Raw genomic sequence first — 19,602 nt, 5'->3', positions numbered from 1 at the left:
TTTAATTTTCACCAATTTGGCGATGTGGTGAGGATTCAAACTTATATTATAGATATATATCTTATGTAATAGAGATAGAATTAACTGTAATTTTGGTCAATAACGTTAAAAGCCACTTATAAGTCGGGACCAAGCAAAAGCTGTTATCCAAACAACGACCTATCTGAATAGTATAGATCGGTGTTTCTAGTTTTTTATGGATTATTGTGCTTTCAGAAAAATTTGTGGTCTCCATTTTGTGTAGTTAAATGATAATTTCGTCAAAGCTATTTTCTCTTAACCTTTTAATATAATCCCACAAGGATCTTCTGGCAGTAGGAAAATATGTGTCATCTTGACAGTCATCTTTTCATATTTTGACCAAAACCAATAAGGGAGCCGAACGGTATAATGTTGACATTTTCATAATTTCGACATTCCATAAAAATATGATGTTTTGACATGTAGGTTGAGTTGCTAATGTGTTTGGATGTATCAATTTAAATAGTAAGGAATTACTACGAGAACTCAAGTCATAACTTATAAATCTATTGCTGCAAACGCAACATGGACAACTTTCTGAAGAACTTATGACATTTCGCTCACTAGTAGGTCAATATCAATAAACTGCGATAATATCCTTGTGGGACTAGATTGAAATAGATGTGTAAAGTGTTGCAATACCAAAGCGGAGCAGATTGTAGTGACATAATGACAGATATGCACAGGTATGCTATATTTCTGGTCACTATATAAAAAGCTTTAAAAAGGGTTAGTACAGATTTTCTAAATAGCAATAAAAGTTAGTATAAACAGTGTTAAAGATTTATTTTGTTAATACGCATACGTTAACCAACTTATTCGAGTTACAAAGTAAATTAGTATGATTAATATGTTCGGTGGTTTAATTTTACAGCTTTTGCTTATTAGCTTCTTACACAATCAGTTTATCGTCACGAAGCGGATATTGATAAAGATGGTTATAAATTCCAAAAGGCCTTTCGACGCTGTAGTCCAACCCCACGCAAACATTGTAAAGGTTATCGCAGTAGTAGCCGTAAGCGCATTTCTGACCATAGACATCAATTTCCATTTTTTCTGTACACTGTTCTGCAGGTCCCTGGAATAAACAATACATATCATGTACTAACCGCTGAATTCCAATGTTGCCGTGACATTTTTATTAATGTACATTAATTTCATTACAAAACAGAAACCACAATATTTATGTATTTATAATAATACAAGTGTCACGGCAGTGATATTCTCGGTTAGATTATTATATTTATGACTGTGTTTATATTTTGACAAAATAAGATTATTTTATGACTGATACAATTTGAGGATAGTAAAATTGATTCATTCATACCCTGTAGCAATCACGTCGGTTGCCGCAGACTTCGTTTTTATACGTGCCAAATTCGCATTTCTTGTATTTCTTGTTTCCTCTGATGATGTTGCAATGTTCATGTGTTGGCAGTACGCCGTTACTCTCGCAAACAGGGCACTCAACTAGGACTCTATTGCAAGAAATGGACATTTGTTAAGATTTGGATCAGTTTCACAATTGGAACACCTTGAATATTTGAATAGCAAAATATTATATGTGCGTAATTGCCGTATTTTGGTTGGTAGGAATAATTATTTTTATATGAAAAGGGGCCAAACCATTACATTGGTAATATCATAATATCATACATAATAATTTATGATATGATATTTTTTACGTTGATATGAAGAAATTAACTGACAATATGAGAAACTTACAAGTAGCGTAATCTTACCCATCTACGTCTTCGTGGAGTTCATTCCTTTCGAACATTCTGTGGCTTTCATACCCTCCTCTGTAGTGAGCCAGGCAACAGGACGTGGCGGCGAAAAACAAGATGTATGCTAGCAGATGCATGGTGCTTGGAGTTCTACAGTATGAAATTAAACCATTCTTAATTAATTTTTTTATCAGTGGTATATTTTTTTATTAACTTACTTATATGTATTTTCCAATTACTTTCAACAACACATGCATCCTACTTAGACCCATTTTATAACTTTGTTCACATTAAGGACACGACATTCTACTCTTTTATATGAAATACTTTTTCTAAGGAATCATATTGTGTATGGTACACCATGTCGGTCGCCAATATTCATTGTAAATCGCTTCCAAAGAAGGGTATTTCATTGGAAAATAAAATAAATGTAATATGATGTAGCTAAATAATTTATTTTTATTCCGGTCATCGATCTGGCTGAAAATCCGTCAATCGCTAAAATTAAATTTGTACGGAGGCGGTGAACGCAAATTGTAAATACATATCAAAAGAATAATATTAGGCGCCATCTCAGATGATTTGTTTGAAGTAGTTTTCATACAATAAAAAACGGTAGTTTTAGTACCTTCTTTTGACAGTTTGTTCTATATAGAAAAGATTAAAACAGATAATTATAGAATATATATACTTATGTTATTTATGTTTAAAGGTTATACTTCCAGAGAATGGGCAGCAACATTATATCTAAGTACAGAAAATCTATTGCCATTATCAACCAGCCTGCCAAGATGGGCGAAGAGAGAATATGACAAACCTCACGTATAAAGATGATAAAAATATAAAAATGAATAAGGAATGACATCAAGAATGTTCATTCATTCTTTTCCTAGAAGTGTATAAGGAAAATTATTTATACAAAAGGAATTCGAAAATTTCAAATAATATCACTTTTTATTATTAAGTCATAAATATAGCATCGTAATTGGATCAAATACCTAGATGTTTATGAATGAACTAGTAAGCGTACTAAAATTAGATCCAACGAAAATCTTTGAAAAGGTACAAAGTCTGTTCTTGCGTCATACTATGTGATCAACATGAATATCCGGTGAACCATTACCGTATAAATAAAGAAAAACAAGTATAAAAATTATAAAACAGTCATTGGATTTAGACTGTTTACTATCTTTAGATTATTTTTCACGAACAAAATATGTGTAAGAATAATATATTTTTGTTCGGGTGATAATGGAAACACAGTTACATCTTTTAATTGGTGTACGCCCAACGTGACTGCCACCACGCAAACGATGAATGTATTTGTAAATTTGATGACAAATCACAATAATATGAATAACGGATGTCACTAATAAGAATGGTTACTAAAAATAATTTTCAATTTAGGAAAAAAAAAAAACATGAAATACAAACGTCTTGTTCAAAATAAATTTATTCAAAATGCAACATCAATGGAAATTTTAATTTCATTAGACCAAGGCATCTGTTGAAAACGTCAAAACAATTGTGCACAATTGCTCAGCTGCATTAGCAAAACATTAAAACTTTTGTACTTCAAATACATTCTTAATAATTCGTAAATATGTATGTATGAGGAAGTACTTTACTATATGGCGAATAAAAAAATTCAAAATGCTACTGTACTTCGAGTCATTGACATGAAATAATATGACGTCGTATCAATAAAATGTTTAACGTTCCATATGGTCTTTAACTGGAATTACGTTTTTTTTTGTATCAAATATGATATTCATACGTGGTTGATGTCGGTTGTCGGATTTAAAAATAATTTACTTCAATTGGCACGTACAAAGAAAACATAAAATGCGCTCGTCTGCGCATGCGCCGCCGCCCGCCCAAACAAATCGCGTACGCATTCGTTTTTCAGACTTCGTACAATACAGTATCTTTGTTTGATTAAAATTGTTGTAAAAGAAGAGTTTTAATTTATTTTTGTTATAAACTTTCTAATTGTATTAATTGTGTGAAGTGAAAATAATTAAATATTGTAAGTTTAAATTTCAAATCATGGGTATGATTTCGCGCGTTCGAGGCCGCATAAGGAGTGATTCTTTCTCGATGATGAAATCGGAAGATAAAATCGCTAATATTGGTATGTATTTATAACATACGATAATTTCTAATTTTAGTAAATTTACATAATTTTAGTGGTCATAGTTAACTCTTATTACAAAATGTAATTATGTATTGTAGTTTCTTTTCATCGGCTCTTTGTAGTTGTTATTAGAAATAAAGAAATGATTTGACTTTGTGACTATTTCAAGGTTGATTTGTGTTTATGTTGAGACAGGCTTATATTATGTTTATAGACTTTGAATACAAATTCAATCTATTAATAACGTTAATGCACCGAGCGATATAGTGATAGCGTAGCAGTTCAGACAGTGACTTCTTTAAATATATATTATTATTTGATTGTAATGAAGAGTTTGTACTTAATTACTATAATACACTAATACTAAGTAGTTTTAAGACTTTCAGGATACATAGGTAAAGTGAAGATCACTGCTTTATTCGTTTTTTTAAAACTACCTTCTCGTTAAACAGCTCGATCATCGAATGTTCAACCGACCTCCTTCGACAACTCAAAGTGCTCTCAATACAAATTATTCGAATTACCATTTGTCATCGGTTTGGAAACCTATTTCCGGTTCAATTTTATTAAAAAAATGTAAATTAGCGAGCCCTAACAATCGACCATCCTGGTATCGTGTGCGTCCCTGGTCCTGCAAACGGTACCCGGTGGAACCCTAACATTAATTCATAATATGTGGATCAAGAGCGGTTAATTTTCTTTTAAGAAAAATGTGATCTAGCACGTGCTTAGCCATGCTAGGTGCCATTACATTGATATAAAGTATCGAATCAGTGAATAACGATTCTAATTTAAGTCAATATGAAAGGCGTAACAATGGCCCTAATGTTGAATTACCATCAAATGTAAAACTTTTTTTTATAGTGTGGCTGCTGTCAGTTGTCCTATTGCTGCCTTATTGGGCGCCGCGAGGTCTTTTCGTGGCGTTAGGCGGCGCGTGGCTAATGGCCGCATACACATGTCTTGTAGTACCTGTTCTTATATCCGCAAACTACCGATACCCTGCGAGATGGTACCCCGCTGTGGCGAAATTAGCACAAGGTAACTATAGTAATATAATATATATATAGTTATTATTATTATTATTATTTACTTGCGTAGAATTGGTGTAAAATATCTTTGTTACCTAAGCTACCTCTGATACTAAACGTATTTTTGTAATTCTGACAGTTGCATCATTAAAACACCTACCCGATACTTCCCAAACTCTTACGGTAAATAAAACTGAAGTACGTAATGCACCTCTGTCCGCGTGAATCAGAGATTAATCTCTCAACGTAAAGCAACGAATTAAGGTGTTTGGAAATATCTTTGTCGCCGCCAATTAAAGAAATGGTCTTTCAACATGGAGTAAATTAACTGGTAGTAAAATACCGCACATGTGCGTTTTAAAGACGATTTAAAACAAATTAATTGAGCTTGTGCTGCAGCTTGTGCTGAGATTTTAGCTTAAATTTTTAGAGGTAGAGGCCGCCTCATTGTCAGACGAAGCTATAAAGCTTCTCAAACACCAAACCGATTCCTTTAAATTGAAGTGATAACTGATCATATGATTTATTATTAACAAATTAAAAGGAGCATGCAACTTATTAATATACTTCAACAGAAACAGCTAAATAAGCAATTTTTCAATTATTATTGACGTTTTTTCAATCTCTAGCCAAAAATTTATAGCAAATAGAACGCGTAGAAGGATTTCTAAACGTAAATAAACAAGAAATGAAGCACTACGCTAATACACCACATTGCATCACATTTTTATAAACAACAAATAATTATGAGACGTAGTTTGTTATGATGCTAGAGCCAAACTTTCACTTCGTTTAAATAGCTTCATATTATATACGTTTATTTGAATCATAATCTATAACTAAAGCTTCCTTTTATTTCTATAATCCACTTAACACGAAACGAAAGTAAGTAACAAATAAATTAAATGAAATTAAATGGCACTGTTCTGGTTGGATACATTTTTGTTTTAATAAAGTTCTTACAAATATTTTAAATGTGTATGTTTAGATGGCTGGGTCGATGGGTGGATATTTGTTTGATTAATAGATGGAAGAAGGGCTCAACGGATCTCGATTAAATTTGGCAAAAATATGAAACATAGTCTGGAAGAGCACATAGGTTACTTAATATATTTTTTATTCAGCTGGTAGTGTATAAACTAAGAAACTGAAATGATAAACTGTTATAATAATTTTCATCTATACTTTTTTAATATTTTCTCTCTCTACCCAAGTCAAGCCAACCAAGACTGGATCGGGAGTGTGGAATAGTTAATAAAATGAAGTTTGCGTCAGTACGGGAAAGATAAACAAGCAATGAAATGTTGTTAAAAAGGCGATCGATGTTTGCATCTAGATCGTCCGATTTGTTTATACCCGTTCCCGCAATTTTTCAGGTCATTGTCGGTACGGAGCTGAATGAGGCGACGGAAGCTGGCTACCTGCCAGCCGCTGTGCGTCATTGAACATACATACATACATTTTATGTCTAAACAAAAACATGTGGTCGTACATATTATTTGGCGATTTCTTTTGTTGTATAAAGTTCATGATGTACTGAACTCTCAGGTTTCTGACGGGATAATCCCGAGAAAAGTACCTAGTTCCAATTTTAACCGTTTTAAATCGATCCTTATTTGCGGTTTTATTGAAGTATCAAATTACTTCCTGTCTAAAGCAGCTCATAATGTTTTAAAAGGAATTTGGAAGGCAGAGTGAGTGAAACAGAGTACACTCGAGTCTAATTTTAATGAGGTTCTCACAAGTTGCACAGGAATCTGATTTTGATTATCTCCTAAGAAGCCTTAAGAGTCATGAAAGCAGAGAAAGTTGCAATAACAAATATATGGAAATCATATAAGTACCTCTAAAACTTTTATTGTACTTACCAGACAAATTGGAGGAATTGCTTGTTGCTTGATATGGAAGGATGGACTGAACTGATTTCTTAAAGACAAGGGTGGTCCTTTTATACAAAAGATCCTCCTAAGAAAATCCTCCATTGAACAACAGTGGTTGAACGGAGGAAAGCTTTATGCAATATAGATCATTTACAACCCTTTGATTTAATTTTAAATAAAAATATTCAACGTTTGTCTAAATAAAATAAATAAACCAAAAAATCTTAAATTTCTATAAGCACGATATAGAAACACTGTGCCAGTCATCATGCACCGGGCACCGTGTCTTTAGGTTAAGCTAAAAAGTGAGCTTACACTGCCTTAATGCCCGTCATTTGACTTAAAACACAATAATAAGTGATTGTTTCATACGAGTGTTTCGGCAATGGTAAAACCCGGCTTTGCAATTTTCTTATGTTTTTAAACCAAACATTTCTAAAATCTTGCTCTATAGTAAATCTATATCTATCTATATATATAAAAGAAAGTCGTGTTAGTTACACTATTTATAACTCAAGATCGGTCGAACTGATTTAGCTGAAAATTGATGGGGAGGTAGCTTAGAACTAGGAAACGGACATAGGAACTTTTTTATTTTGTGTGCATTTTTTTATTCCGCGCGGACGGAGTCGCGGGTAAAAGCTAGTTATGCATAGATATAGGTCTAGAAAAAATATTACGGGCTATTAACTTTAAAAAAAAAATTAAGTAAACCTTTAAGACACTTTATTACAACTAAATGTTATTAATTATCAGTGAACATTGTCGTTGAATGCTTGCCATCAAAAAGTAAGAAAAAATATTTAATGCAAATGAGTGAAAAAATTCTATGAAACTGGAAAATAAATAGATGAGATATGACAGGTCTTCAGCGCCCCCGGACAATGTCCGCTGAACTTGTTGCCAAAGGACATTTTTTTTAGTTACAAGTAAAAAAGTACCTAATTGAGAAGTTGATAATGTCATCATTATTGTCATCTTACCGCTTGTTGTTATTGTTATTGTAATTCTATTCTAAACAAAAATGTGTGTCATTGCTTTCGTCATTATAGATTTTGTCTTTTTATAGGCGGCCATGTATACTTACTTTCAATGAAGCTTACCTTTTTCTTTAGCCTTGAATTGGGAGTACCACTAAGCTGTTTCTCGATTCAGACACAAGAAAGAAAAAAATGAAGGTGTGACTCATACAACATGTTGGTTTCAGAAGTGGCCCGCAGACTGCGTGCGCCCGGCGCGTGTCTGCTAGGCATGCTAAGGGCTGCGTACGCGCCGCTAGAGCGTGCTGAGCGTCTGTTCTTGCAGATGAACAACCTGTCCACTATTATATGCCAGGTACACATAATACTGCCATTTATAATATAATATTAAATATTACTATTTCATATTCATTTATAGAACATATTTATTATTATTAGTATTATAATTTATAACCGAAAGTGAAGTGAAGCGCTTCTTCTCTCACTTAGACCGCTAACTATAGGCATGTGTATACAAAATGAAATACAGATGTGGTGCCTACCCTTAATTCACGTAGAAAGAATTAATAAGAGATTTAGTAACAGGTTTACCTTTAAGATCATTGTTATTTCTAGAGATTACATTAAATATGTTTTTTTTTTCTCAGTTATTGGTTTTCACCGCATGCGACAAGTTGTTCGTGTCCCAAGGCCGGCTGACCTGCCTCTATTCTCTCATGTTCTACAACGTCATCACCTATTCCGTCAGCTACGTGCGCGAGATCTGCACCAAGGAGGACTGGTCGCCGTATGTCAATGTTACACGCCACTCCCGCGTCAAGCACCTCGCCATGTCCGCAACAAAGATCGTCCTTGAGTGGACCAAAGCTGTAACATTCATAGTCACAATTACGTTTATCCTCCTTACTTTGGGTCTGGAACAAGGATTGGAACACTTCCGACCCACAGCTCTGTACACGGCCATAACTGGCACTTATTATTTGTTGACTGAGAGAACTTTCCTGGAACTATGGCCTATCGCTTTATCAGCCATGAAGCTGGAGAGGTTGGAGGGTATGGAGGCACTATATTGTGGAGTTTGGGCGAGAGGCGTAACCACAGCTCTGGCTTTACCCTTGGTGCCGGCATTGGCGTGGTGCGAGCGATGGCGATTGTCCATTTTGGTTCTCTACGTGTGTGTGTTTATGCATGGACGACATAGATTAGGAGAGGCTTTGGTCAAAATGAATGAGGCCTGTGATTCGTTGGCAAAGTTCAGACGGGCGACTCTTGAGGAACTGTCGACTCTGGAGGACGTGTGCGCCGTTTGTTTGGGCAGCATGAAGTCGGCCCGGGTGACGCCGTGCGCGCACTACTTCCACGCCGATTGCCTACGCAGATGCCTCGCTACATCCGACAGATGCCCCATTTGTGTGAGGCCGTACGTCTTCTGTTGATCACTTCAGGGAACTGTTGAGAAGAAGACTGGCTTTGTGAAGTTTGAAATCGATGTTGCACTGATATTTTCCAAAATGTTCCGAAATAATATTGTTTGTATTAATATTAATTGTTGTGATTTAGGTTAAGGTACAATTTTATGTTGCTTATTATGTAACCAGTTATTGATTATTTATAGAACTGTCTATGTAACGACATACATAACTACTAATATTTGATAATACTTGTGTATTTATAAATCACAGTAATTTACATTAATTAGATTAATGGCATTATCAAAATTAAAGCAAAAAAAAATAGGTCAGTATTAATTTTATTATTGTATTTATTTAAAATGTATGTATGAATGCTAGCTTATTTTATATTTAAGTTTATTATAAACCCAAATTGGGTCCAACTAAATGCTAATTTTGTACGAATTTCCTTAAATAAAATGATATAAATCTTTAAATTTTATTTTAAATAAAGGTATAGGTGTTATATAATATTAAAATCAAGCACTTAAAAGGGAGTTTGTCTTTTATTGGATTTTTTTACAATAACGAGTGTGAAACCCATAGATTACAGTTGTGTCAAGGGTAAAGAAAACTTTTTTTAAGTAAGTCGTAGAAAGTTATACCTACTACTTACTTAATTTCAACAATATTTGACTTGAAGGTTGAGTTTTCTTAATATAATTGCAAAAACTGTATACCAACACTATCCAACATCACGTATTATTAAATATTATTATCAAAAAGCTTATTCTTATAAAAAAAGCCAGTCGGATACTAATTGTTTTTGCAAAATATTTTATATAAACCTTAATCTACATTATTTATTAATTTTGTCATGATGATATCATCTTTATCAAATTCAAACATTCGAATACGATAAGTTAGTGTGCTAAAATCAAAATTATATTTGTGGATGACATTTTTATAAAATTTAATTTACTATTATTCTAAAATAACTTATTAATTACAAGATAATAATTACAATATTGTCCAAAAACAATTGTTTTGGGTCTACCTTAAACTGTATTGTAAAATGGCAGCGATCGGATGACATCATAAATGCGGTTACCATTAAAAACACATCAACGAACTACTAGTCATCCTTGTCGTGTACACGTTAAAGAGGTATCTAACTGTATTTCTGTCTCAGTCTTAAACCGAATTGAACATCAGATTGAAAAGGTCCAAAGAGTCAAATTCTATTTAAGTTAGCCAGTCAAGCCGCCGTCGCGTCGCCTCGTGGTTCATGTGTGGTGTAATGTTTTGAATTTCAATTCTTGTGCTGTAATATATTAAAACAGAAAAATATCAATGAAAATGTGAACGTTTTAAATTAAGTGTCCGTGATTTAAATATGAATAAGATCGTGTTTTAATTAAAATAAAATCTAGAGGTAAGAATACATTTAGAATTGATAAACAATAGGTATAAACATTGATAAAGCATGGATGTATACGAATTTGAACAGTGCTATAAGTAGTAGTAAAAAGTAAGTCTATTCTATGTTTTATCGACTATGAAAAAGCGTTTGACCGCGTAAAGCACGATATTCTGCTACAACTTTTGTTAGATATTGGGTTGGACGGCAAAGACATTAGAATTATTAAAAACTTGTACTGGAACCAAACAGCTGCGGTCCTAGTCGGGGATACTAAAACGGAGCTCCTCGAGATAAGACGTGGTGTCAGACAAGGATGTGTCCTGTCACCTCTTCTTTTTAATCTGTACTCCGAAGCCATTATATCGGAAGCGCTAGAGGGACTGGAAGTCGGTGTCAAAGTGAACGGCAAAGTCGTGAATAATCTAAGATACGCCGATGATACCGTACTGATAGCCTCCTCCGCACAGGATCTACAGATATTGCTTGACAGAGTCCACGAGTGCAGCTTGAAAGCGGGTTTGAACATGAACGTGTCCAAAACTAAATTCCTGGTTATAGCTAAAAACCCCTCAGATCCCCGAATTACCATCGCAGGGTCAGATCTAGAGCGCGTGCGGATGTACAAATACCTCGGGGCTTGGGTTAATGAAGAATGGGATAGCGAACAAGAAATACGGACCCGGATTGGAATTGCCCAAGCCACCTTAAAAAGATTGGGCAAAGTTCTGTGCAACCGCCAACTGTCGATAAAGCTCCGAGTAAGAATACTCCAATGTTATGTGTGGCCTGTAGTTTTCTACGGTAGTGAAGCCTGGACTCTGAGAGCCAAAACACAGAATTATCTAGAAGCTTTCGAGATGTGGTGCTACCGTAGAATGTTACGTATTAGCTGGATACAGAAAGTTTCCAACGTGCGGGTACTCCAGCGTGTCGGCAAGAATCGCGAACTGTTGCAAACCATCAAACAGAGAAAGGTCGCCTACCTCGGTCACGTTTTGCGACACGAGAAATACCATCTTCTCCAACTCATTACGATGGGCAAAATCGCAGGAAAGAGACGCGTTGGACGTAGGAAGAAGTCGTGGCTGAGGAACATCAGGGAGTGGACCAACATTGCCAGCGTTGAAGACCTGTTTCGCTTGGCGCAAGATAGGAAGAATTTCGCTAAGCTGACGGCCAACCTCCAATAGTGGAGAGGCACAAGAAGAAGAAGAAGAATAAGTAGTAAAGTATACTAATAGATATGTAAATAAATAATGATTTTTATAACTATTGAGGAAACTTGATCCCCAATAAATCCTCAATAGATTGGGTAGGTACATGCTTGATCTACATTTATCAATACTAGTCCTTTGAAAGTAAATCTGTGGGTCCGCACTTCTGCATCGTAGCTTAAAAAAATAGAGCGAAGATTAAAGAAAAATTTCGATTACTGCGTTTATTATTAAGAGAACAAACTTATGATTTTTCTAGCTCTACAGACTTTTGTGCGCATTGGCTTTGTCCACCAATTTTTTCAATTTAGATCTAACTCCGGCTACGGTCTTTCCTACTACACAGGGATTAACGATTCCGGGTCCAAAATACAAATTCCTGCGTTTACCATCATGAAATCCTTGTCTACCTGATGTTACAATTTTATTCATTATTTTGGATAAATAGAGATATAAATAGAGCAATATGTTACTGGACCCTTTCTTCAGCAGAAAATTGTATACGAAGGCAAATCAAGAGTAGTAGACCAAGATAACAAATTTCTTAGTTAGTATTAAGTCAGTCAATACTTAACCTGTATTCAATTAATTACTATTCTGATCGATAAGCCTTGGTTTACGCGTCCTGGCGACTACATCAAAACATAAATTTCTTCCACAACGTGTGTTTTCTCATTTATTCAAGTTACAAGGCTTTCAATATAATTTATGTCCTATAACCTTTATCCTTGACCTTCTGTTTCGTAAGCAAGGACTTCGCCTCTGCAGCTTCTTACGTAATATCTCATATTGAATTTCAATACGCATCTCTGCATATTTCTAACATTAAATTAGACATAGAAAATTATATGAAAATATAAGTATAATACAACAAAGATCTTTCTAGTAGAATCTAGCTTATCCGATATGTTAATCAGTCATATCAGATGAAAATCTTAAGATTTAGATATTTGAACTTTCATTTTCATTTCATTTCATGTATGTTTTTAATTAAAATATCAATTATTTAGTTTTTTTCTACAGTATTCAACTCTAGTACACAGTACGCTCAATAACACAAGGAGATCGATAAACATAGAATACAAATTGCTTTTCGATAAGAGCAGCTATTGTTTTCACATTGCTGGAAGAAACTGCTTTTGTTGATAACTAGTTTACAACAATCGAGGTTTATTGTACTGTCTGATGTTTAGAAATGAAAGACTAACAGAAAATTTCCTTGCTAACGCGAACCGTAAATGCTTATCTGTACACATTACACACAATTTCCGTTTTAGCATTTAGTCAAACTTAAACTAACATTAAAAAATGTGTTACATTATCTACGTAAATAGGTATTTTGAAAATTGTCAATCCAAGAGCGATGAAATATTTAAAATATACCCTTTTCCAATAGCCGCGCAGCTAGACAGCAAAAAGGGTTTAGGCTTTCGTGTTTACATGGTGATGCCTCCGGGTCAGAATGTGTGAGACCACCAAAGTACGAGTCGAAATCACTTAAAGGGGTTTCCTTTTTATTGTTCGCTAAAGAACACGACATGGGACATAGTTTTTTCGACCGACCCTTACCATGGCTTTGTTATTGAAAGGTAATAGATTTCTACTCCGCCGTGTTTTCTGGGTATCTGTGAGTAAGCGAATTTTGCAATATTTACTCGAGATTTTTTCACCTTGTATGTATATTGCATACTGATAAACCGTTTCGAGGTTATCGCAAACAGTATCCTTTTATCTTTTCTTTATTGAACTTTATTATCGTTTTATTTATATGGGGCGTTTCACTTGTATATTATATTGATAAATGTAGCTATTTTAGTATATATCATTTAACTGAATCTATTTAAATAACCTAACTGGTAGTGATATAAATAAATATTACTTATATAGTATTACGTCACCGTCTCGTAGTAGTAATTTGTTTAACGATCTTCACACGTCGTTGCATTTTTACAAAGACCACCAATACCAAGCTGCTAAATAAAGCTGCTTGATTAACGATAGGGAGGACGAGGACGTACATTTCATGACACCTTCCATAATATTAGCCTTCTCAGCGCCAGGGGAATAAATAGACAGATATATCAAATATTAATTAATTAGCTACGATCGACAGTTAAAAACATCGAAACCTTAACTTTTTATAGGTTAACTTGAGGTTAAATTAAAATTAGTGGGTTTGTTAGTTTTTTAATTATTGTAATTTTCTTATTTGTACTATGTTATTTGTTTTAGATCAGAATTACGGCATAAAAGATGACAATATTAATTTATGACTATTGCCAGTTAGAGGAGCGCGCTTCCAGACATCTCAACGCATGGAAAGGTAAACTTAAATTTAATAATCCTTTTAGATCAGTTTTGTTTGTAAGTACTTATTTCATTTAAAAATTGACATCCATTTCAAAGTCATTCTCACTGAATAGCGATATATGAAACATAAGAAAAAACTAACCTAACCAGGCAAAAAATAATAATATAACTAGGACAGAAAATAATTTGTGATGACAGGAGCTTACTTACTTCTTACTACTTTAATCTTACATCTTAAAATAAATATAAATAAAATGTTTTAACGAAAAAAAAAAAACAGAAAAGTTAATCTAAATTAAAAGACCAATATAAAAGACAATAGTTTAGGCTGATTATGAAATAAAACAAACAAATCTAAATAACAACACATTTAATAACTCCACCAGTTTTATCAGTTCTCGGCCTCCGTTCCCCACAGGTCCACTCCGATGTTTCGAAGGTCGCCACTCGAATCTAACTTGTACTTAATACGCATCACAATAATGATGTCATCGCTATATTAGACGTATAAATCTAACATAAGTAACGGTACAAACATACATGTTTAAGTATTAATAACTATGGGTATCCATTACCGACATACTTGTAAAAAGACACACTGCTATCACAGTTTTCTACACGTTTTTCGTCAATGAAAACCCAAGATATTTAATAATAATGTCCAATAATTCTTTTAATACTCAATATTTCTAACATTGCTACGATCAGGGAAAAGTGATGACGTACAACTTGAACGAGAGTATCTCTATATATGCAGAGCAATTGAATGATTTAAATTGTAAAATGTGGAGAGAAAGCGCTGTAGTACTCTAGTGCGTGCATGATATCCAAAATTTGATCAAGTATCCTTCATTGTTAATACTTAATGGAGAACACGGCAATAATTGTATCTAATAATGTTACCATTGTTCTTCGATGGCTTGGGTGTGTTGACAGCATGAATTATGGATATTCCCTAAAGAACTTCATCGATTAAATTATTAACAGTGATAAAAGGCCTATAATAAAACGTACCAATAACTTGAACGTAAGTAAAATATATATACGTCTAATAAGTCTCCACTAAGGAGCTCAGAGCCTACCCAATTTAGGAGTGACTAGGCCATAGTCAACCACGCTGGTCCAGTACAGGTTGGTTGACTTCACACAGAGCGTCGGTGGCTCAGGGATTTAGCACTTGACTTGTAATATGCAGGTCCAAATGCGTTTTTCGCTTTTTCCGAAGTTATTACGGTGAAGGAAAACATCGTAATGCAACCTGCACATATCTGAGAAGAAATTTGAAGACGCAATATGTACATACGTCATTTAATACATCTTGATATTCGCCAGAATTCTTAAACAGACTATATTTATGGTAATAGTACATAGAACACCTACGCAGTCTTCAATAAAAAAATATTTAGTAGCTTTCAGAACGATATATTCAGTAAACAAATTACATTTAAGAAAACATGTTCACGTAGGTCCGGAGGCAATAAGATTTTAGATAAGATTGTTTATGGGCAGACTTTTTAACAAAACAGTACTGTTTATTATATGACCATACTATTTTTGTTAATAAAACTTCACATTAAATGTTTTAAATATACGTATATGGTTAAAGTTATGGTTGTGAGGATATTTTACGAACTCGAATGCATACACTCCATGCAGCCACGATAACCGATGACCCACTCAGATAAAGAAACTAAATATCGCTGTTAAGGTTTGTTCCTTACCTTATTACTATAAATTAGTTTTTTTCAACACACTGAGGGAGAATCGTATTAAATAAATGGCTTATATTGTACATTATAAGGTTCAATAAGTCGTTTAAGGGTCATAAAAGCAAAGTGGACTTGAATCTTGTAGAAGAGCAGTTAATATATGATTTGCTGCTTTTCCTTAAAGTACACGTTTTCCTGAGATACACATTCATATTGTTCGTATGCTTTTTTTGCTGGAACGAAGTACTAGAGAGTACTTAATAATACCGAAGGCAATGTAATCATACGTCGACGCACAATGCGAAAACGTTCCCAGTGCGAGAACGTTAGTAAATGTTATAAATATAGCGGACTATGGGCCGCCGGTCTTGTACGGATTGTAAAACAAGGCCGATCCCACTCGAATTCAGTTCACAAAGGAAAAAACTAAGTATGTAATACAAATCTTTTCATCGGTAGATTTCTTTAATAACACTCTTTTCCTTTTACTCGAAAAAACAGGATTATTATTATACTCTATATTTACATTTTTCAACTATGTGTTTAAATCTTTTCAGCATGGCATTTGGTACTCTATTCCGTAGCTGGAATATTCGGTATCCTGAACTTCGTTTTCCTTCAGGAAACTATGCAGTTGGTTGACAATAACTGCGTATTGAGGCCGCGCGAGTTTGCCTTCCGAATGGTTGAACTGCCAAATAATACCGCTGAAGACGTTACGTATAACTTCAAAGATCCGTCCAGCAAGCATAAAGTTGATATAGTGACTGATGGAAGCTACTCGGCATCTAATGACAGCGAAACGAATAAAAATAAACGACAAGTGCTGGAGACAGTAGATCATTCTGATGTTGTTGTAGAAGAGAATATCACCATGTTGACAGGTAAAGTTATCATAATTTTATGGAGTGGTCATATGTAAACAATAAAAAGGTCAGATGTCGATATTTCAGGGATAATTGTTAAAATTTCACAGTAATGTCATTGATTCTATTACCTTACGTATATGAAACGAAAAGATTATCAGGGATCGTGATTCTTTCGAGTATTTTCCAGGTAACGAAACCCACCGCCTTATGTTAGACACGTCCAGGACTTTGTTCGCGCGAGACAATGACTGCCAGTTTGTGGAGTACATGCCTATCCTGTCTACGATTTTCGCCGCCGTCTGGATTACATTCTTCACAATGTGCCCTGGAGGTGGACATTCTAGATCAGGGTATGGATAGAAGTTAATATGATAACTATGTCATACATTATTCCACAACACAATTTTACGTATCGGCGGCACGTAAAGGTATCGAGTACACCGATTCTTTCCTGTACCTGTTGTTAGTCCACTTGGTGCTTACCTGCGAAGACATGCACTCACAGTTATCATCGAGTCGCTATAAAGTTTGTCTTGCTTTAGTTACTTATAAAAGTTAATCTTATAATACCCAGGCTGCAGCGTCCGTGGCGTATTGTAGCGCCGGCACTGATCTTCTCCTTGGTGCTGGTAGGGCTGACGGGGCACAGCTTTATACAGACCAACAGCGGCATCCAGGACTTCTGTGCGGCCTTCTATAATTTCACTAATACCACCACGTAAGATAAACATTTATGGAGATTTCGTTAAACTTTAAACAGGGTAATAGCTATGTGTTAGACAGTCTAAGATAGAATTAAACAGGTCACTTTGTAATTTTTTTTATGTAATACAGTTGCTCTGGTGCTAATGCGTATCTGGAGCATGGAGTGTCCTCGCCGTGGGGTCTGGGAGGTCGTGCGGGGGCGGTGCGGGCGGCCAGCGCCGGCGTGTGGGCGAGCTGGGCGTGCGGCGCCGCGCTGCTGCTCGCGCGCTGTCTCACCGCCAGGGACTTCGTCGTCAAACGAACAGCAGTATACCTCGCTAGAGACCCCCAACAGGCATGTATTGAGAGAAAACATCAACATAGTCAGCTAACGAAGTAGTATACCGGAAAATTAAAGAGAATACAGTGAATTAACGAACCCTGCCTAAAAGCAATAGTTTTAATATTTTTTTAATAGGTTAATAATTAAATTATGAAAACGACATTAAAAGAATGCCAAATCGAAGTATCTATGTATAAACAGATAAAACTATTTATTGCAGAAAATAACACCGTATCTTAAGAAAACGAAACGTCGCAAATCATCCCCGAACTCTCCCATCGTCAAAGACAACGTATCTATCAGATCCGAGCCGACAGCCACAACGGAGCTGGTGACGGCCTCGATAGAACCAGGCCAGGAGACCGCGATCAACACGCCCGAGGTCACGCCTGTCAAAAGGCCGCTCAGGGAAGATGTCATTGAAATGACTAGCTCACTGCAATTGACCAAATAAAAATATCTATGTTCATATTCAATATATGTACATATATTAATATATAACTTATATTCCTAGGTCCCTGTAGCCTTACTACAGGGACCAAGGGACAGTGCGCCGCCATCTTTCTCTGTTCTGGGCTCTGATCAATAATATGATGCCAACATATATAATGTTAATATTATCTGTTTCCTAAACAATCAGATAAGAAATAATTTTTAACTGCTTAAATAGATGCTGGCATTTGTGTTGGTAAATCGGGCAGATTATTTTGATACCCAATGTGTCAACTCAAATGTCGTAATAAACTTTGACGTGCTCACTCTTCAAATGACGATACGTGAAATTGTATCTGAAAAAATATTCAATTTGAATAAATACGAATTGTATGGATATAAATACCTAAGTATATTTTCGAATTATTTTGAATGTATGTGTACTTTCTGGTAGAATTACCAGAAGCATTGAATTGTTTTGACTTAAATTTATCTCGATTTACAAATAAATCAATGATTTTTAATCTATACCATAAGACATGAATTTTTGGACGATTTGCTACAATCCATTGCTCAAATGAAAACTATATTTAAATCAATTTCATATTTTTAAAATGCGCTCAGAAAAGCTCAAAAATTAAAACTCATGTTCTAATCATGATGATAATATAAAATAAAGCTCCGAAAAAACTTATGCACATCTTAATATTTATATAGTTTATTGTTTTATGAAATTCTTCTATTTTAAAATGCATGAAATAAATTTAATCTTTAATTATAATTGAAGGTTTAAAAAAATATTTGATAAGTGTTTTTTACAAATGTAAAATGTTAACTATAAAATATAGTTTAGTTACGTTAATATTGCTTAAAAGTCTTTTGTTTTGCTTAATGATAATAGCCATCAATTAAATGTCACAAATAATTTTACGATAATTATGCTTTATTGTGTATGGAATTTGCATTTAAAATTACAAAATAAAGTCGATAGAATTTAACATGTATTTAAATATTAAAAGACCCCTGTTCCAAATTTTTAGACAATTCGAGCGACGGTAGTTGTAGCAACAAAAAAAATGGGTATCACTTAGGATAGTCGCTGCGCCGGTCATCGTACTAAAAGCGCGAAAAGATTCGAGTTTTCTAGACTTCAAGGCAAACGCCAACCTTAAGCCTATTTATAACAAGAACATTTGTGACAATCATCATCATAACATTATAAAAAAATTGGGCAGCGTAAAATATCGGACCTTTACGTTCGAAAATGACTATACGAAATCGCTTACCACAAATATTTGTGCACTCAGTTTAGGTCCATTAAATTGAAATAAGAAATAACAGTTGTGGCGGAAAAATAATTTTTTGCATAAGTTTTACATCGTTTATTCTGTAACCCTTCCGCAGTTATTTTTTTGGTGCTTAATCTTTGATTTTTTACTGACAGTGTCACA

The 19,602-nt window shown here is 34.5% G+C and overlaps 4 protein-coding genes across 4 annotated transcripts; 3 read left to right on the top strand and 1 right to left on the bottom strand.

The window, feature by feature from the left end:
- Nucleotides 1-879: 879 nt before the first annotated feature.
- On the bottom strand, nucleotides 880-7,004 carry LOC106721701. Its single transcript, XM_045681803.1, has 4 exons — nucleotides 6,785-7,004; nucleotides 1,764-1,898; nucleotides 1,349-1,499; nucleotides 880-1,099 (listed from the first exon to the last, which is right to left on the bottom strand). The coding sequence occupies exons 2-4, from the start codon at nucleotides 1,883-1,885 to the stop codon at nucleotides 914-916; spliced, it is 459 nt and encodes a 152-aa protein (XP_045537759.1). The 5' UTR covers nucleotides 1,886-1,898; nucleotides 6,785-7,004; the 3' UTR covers nucleotides 880-913.
- Nucleotides 3,628-9,436, top strand: LOC106721700. The gene is made up of 4 exons (XM_014516733.2): nucleotides 3,628-3,882; nucleotides 4,750-4,926; nucleotides 8,004-8,131; nucleotides 8,424-9,436. The coding sequence occupies exons 1-4, from the start codon at nucleotides 3,798-3,800 to the stop codon at nucleotides 9,210-9,212; spliced, it is 1,179 nt and encodes a 392-aa protein (XP_014372219.2). The 5' UTR covers nucleotides 3,628-3,797; the 3' UTR covers nucleotides 9,213-9,436.
- Nucleotides 9,437-11,318: 1,882 nt separating this feature from the next.
- LOC123721881 lies at nucleotides 11,319-11,804 on the top strand. The gene has a single exon (XM_045681938.1). The coding sequence runs from the start codon at nucleotides 11,448-11,450 to the stop codon at nucleotides 11,778-11,780; it is 333 nt and encodes a 110-aa protein (XP_045537894.1). The 5' UTR covers nucleotides 11,319-11,447; the 3' UTR covers nucleotides 11,781-11,804.
- A 2,205-nt stretch (nucleotides 11,805-14,009) lies between these two features.
- On the top strand, nucleotides 14,010-18,615 carry LOC106721705. The gene is made up of 6 exons (XM_014516741.2): nucleotides 14,010-14,127; nucleotides 16,381-16,707; nucleotides 16,880-17,042; nucleotides 17,267-17,410; nucleotides 17,527-17,731; nucleotides 17,940-18,615. The coding sequence occupies exons 1-6, from the start codon at nucleotides 14,058-14,060 to the stop codon at nucleotides 18,171-18,173; spliced, it is 1,143 nt and encodes a 380-aa protein (XP_014372227.2). The 5' UTR covers nucleotides 14,010-14,057; the 3' UTR covers nucleotides 18,174-18,615.
- Nucleotides 18,616-19,602: the final 987 nt, after the last annotated feature.

The sequence above is a fragment of the Papilio machaon genome, chromosome 17, assembly GCF_912999745.1.
Source record: "Papilio machaon chromosome 17, ilPapMach1.1, whole genome shotgun sequence".
In the NCBI taxonomy this organism is placed as follows: Eukaryota; Metazoa; Arthropoda; class Insecta; order Lepidoptera; family Papilionidae; genus Papilio; species Papilio machaon.
Note: the sequence above shows the minus strand (reverse complement) of the source record. Positions and strands in the feature narration are given on the sequence as shown.

What these genes read in the sequence shown, in the direction of transcription:
- LOC106721701 (XM_045681803.1), bottom strand. Translation starts at nt 1,885, where the DNA reads ATGCATCTGCTAGCATACATCTTGTTTTTCGCCGCCACGTCCTGTTGC. An exon ending in CTCCACGAAGACGTAGATGG is followed by an intron (nt 1,500 to 1,763) that starts GTAAGATTACGC and finishes TTCTTGCAATAG; the next exon opens with AGTCCTAGTTGAGTGCCCTG. An exon ending in ACCGACGTGATTGCTACAGG is followed by an intron (nt 1,100 to 1,348) that starts GTATGAATGAAT and finishes TGTTTATTCCAG; the next exon opens with GGACCTGCAGAACAGTGTAC.
- LOC106721700 (XM_014516733.2), top strand. Translation starts at nt 3,798, where the DNA reads ATGGGTATGATTTCGCGCGTTCGAGGCCGCATAAGGAGTGATTCTTTC. An exon ending in AGATAAAATCGCTAATATTG is followed by an intron (nt 3,883 to 4,749) that starts GTATGTATTTAT and finishes TTTTTTTTATAG; the next exon opens with TGTGGCTGCTGTCAGTTGTC. An exon ending in TGTGGCGAAATTAGCACAAG is followed by an intron (nt 4,927 to 8,003) that starts GTAACTATAGTA and finishes TGTTGGTTTCAG; the next exon opens with AAGTGGCCCGCAGACTGCGT.
- LOC123721881 (XM_045681938.1), top strand. Translation starts at nt 11,448, where the DNA reads ATGTGGTGCTACCGTAGAATGTTACGTATTAGCTGGATACAGAAAGTT.
- LOC106721705 (XM_014516741.2), top strand. Translation starts at nt 14,058, where the DNA reads ATGACAATATTAATTTATGACTATTGCCAGTTAGAGGAGCGCGCTTCC. An exon ending in GAATATCACCATGTTGACAG is followed by an intron (nt 16,708 to 16,879) that starts GTAAAGTTATCA and finishes AGTATTTTCCAG; the next exon opens with GTAACGAAACCCACCGCCTT. An exon ending in GGTGGACATTCTAGATCAGG is followed by an intron (nt 17,043 to 17,266) that starts GTATGGATAGAA and finishes TATAATACCCAG; the next exon opens with GCTGCAGCGTCCGTGGCGTA.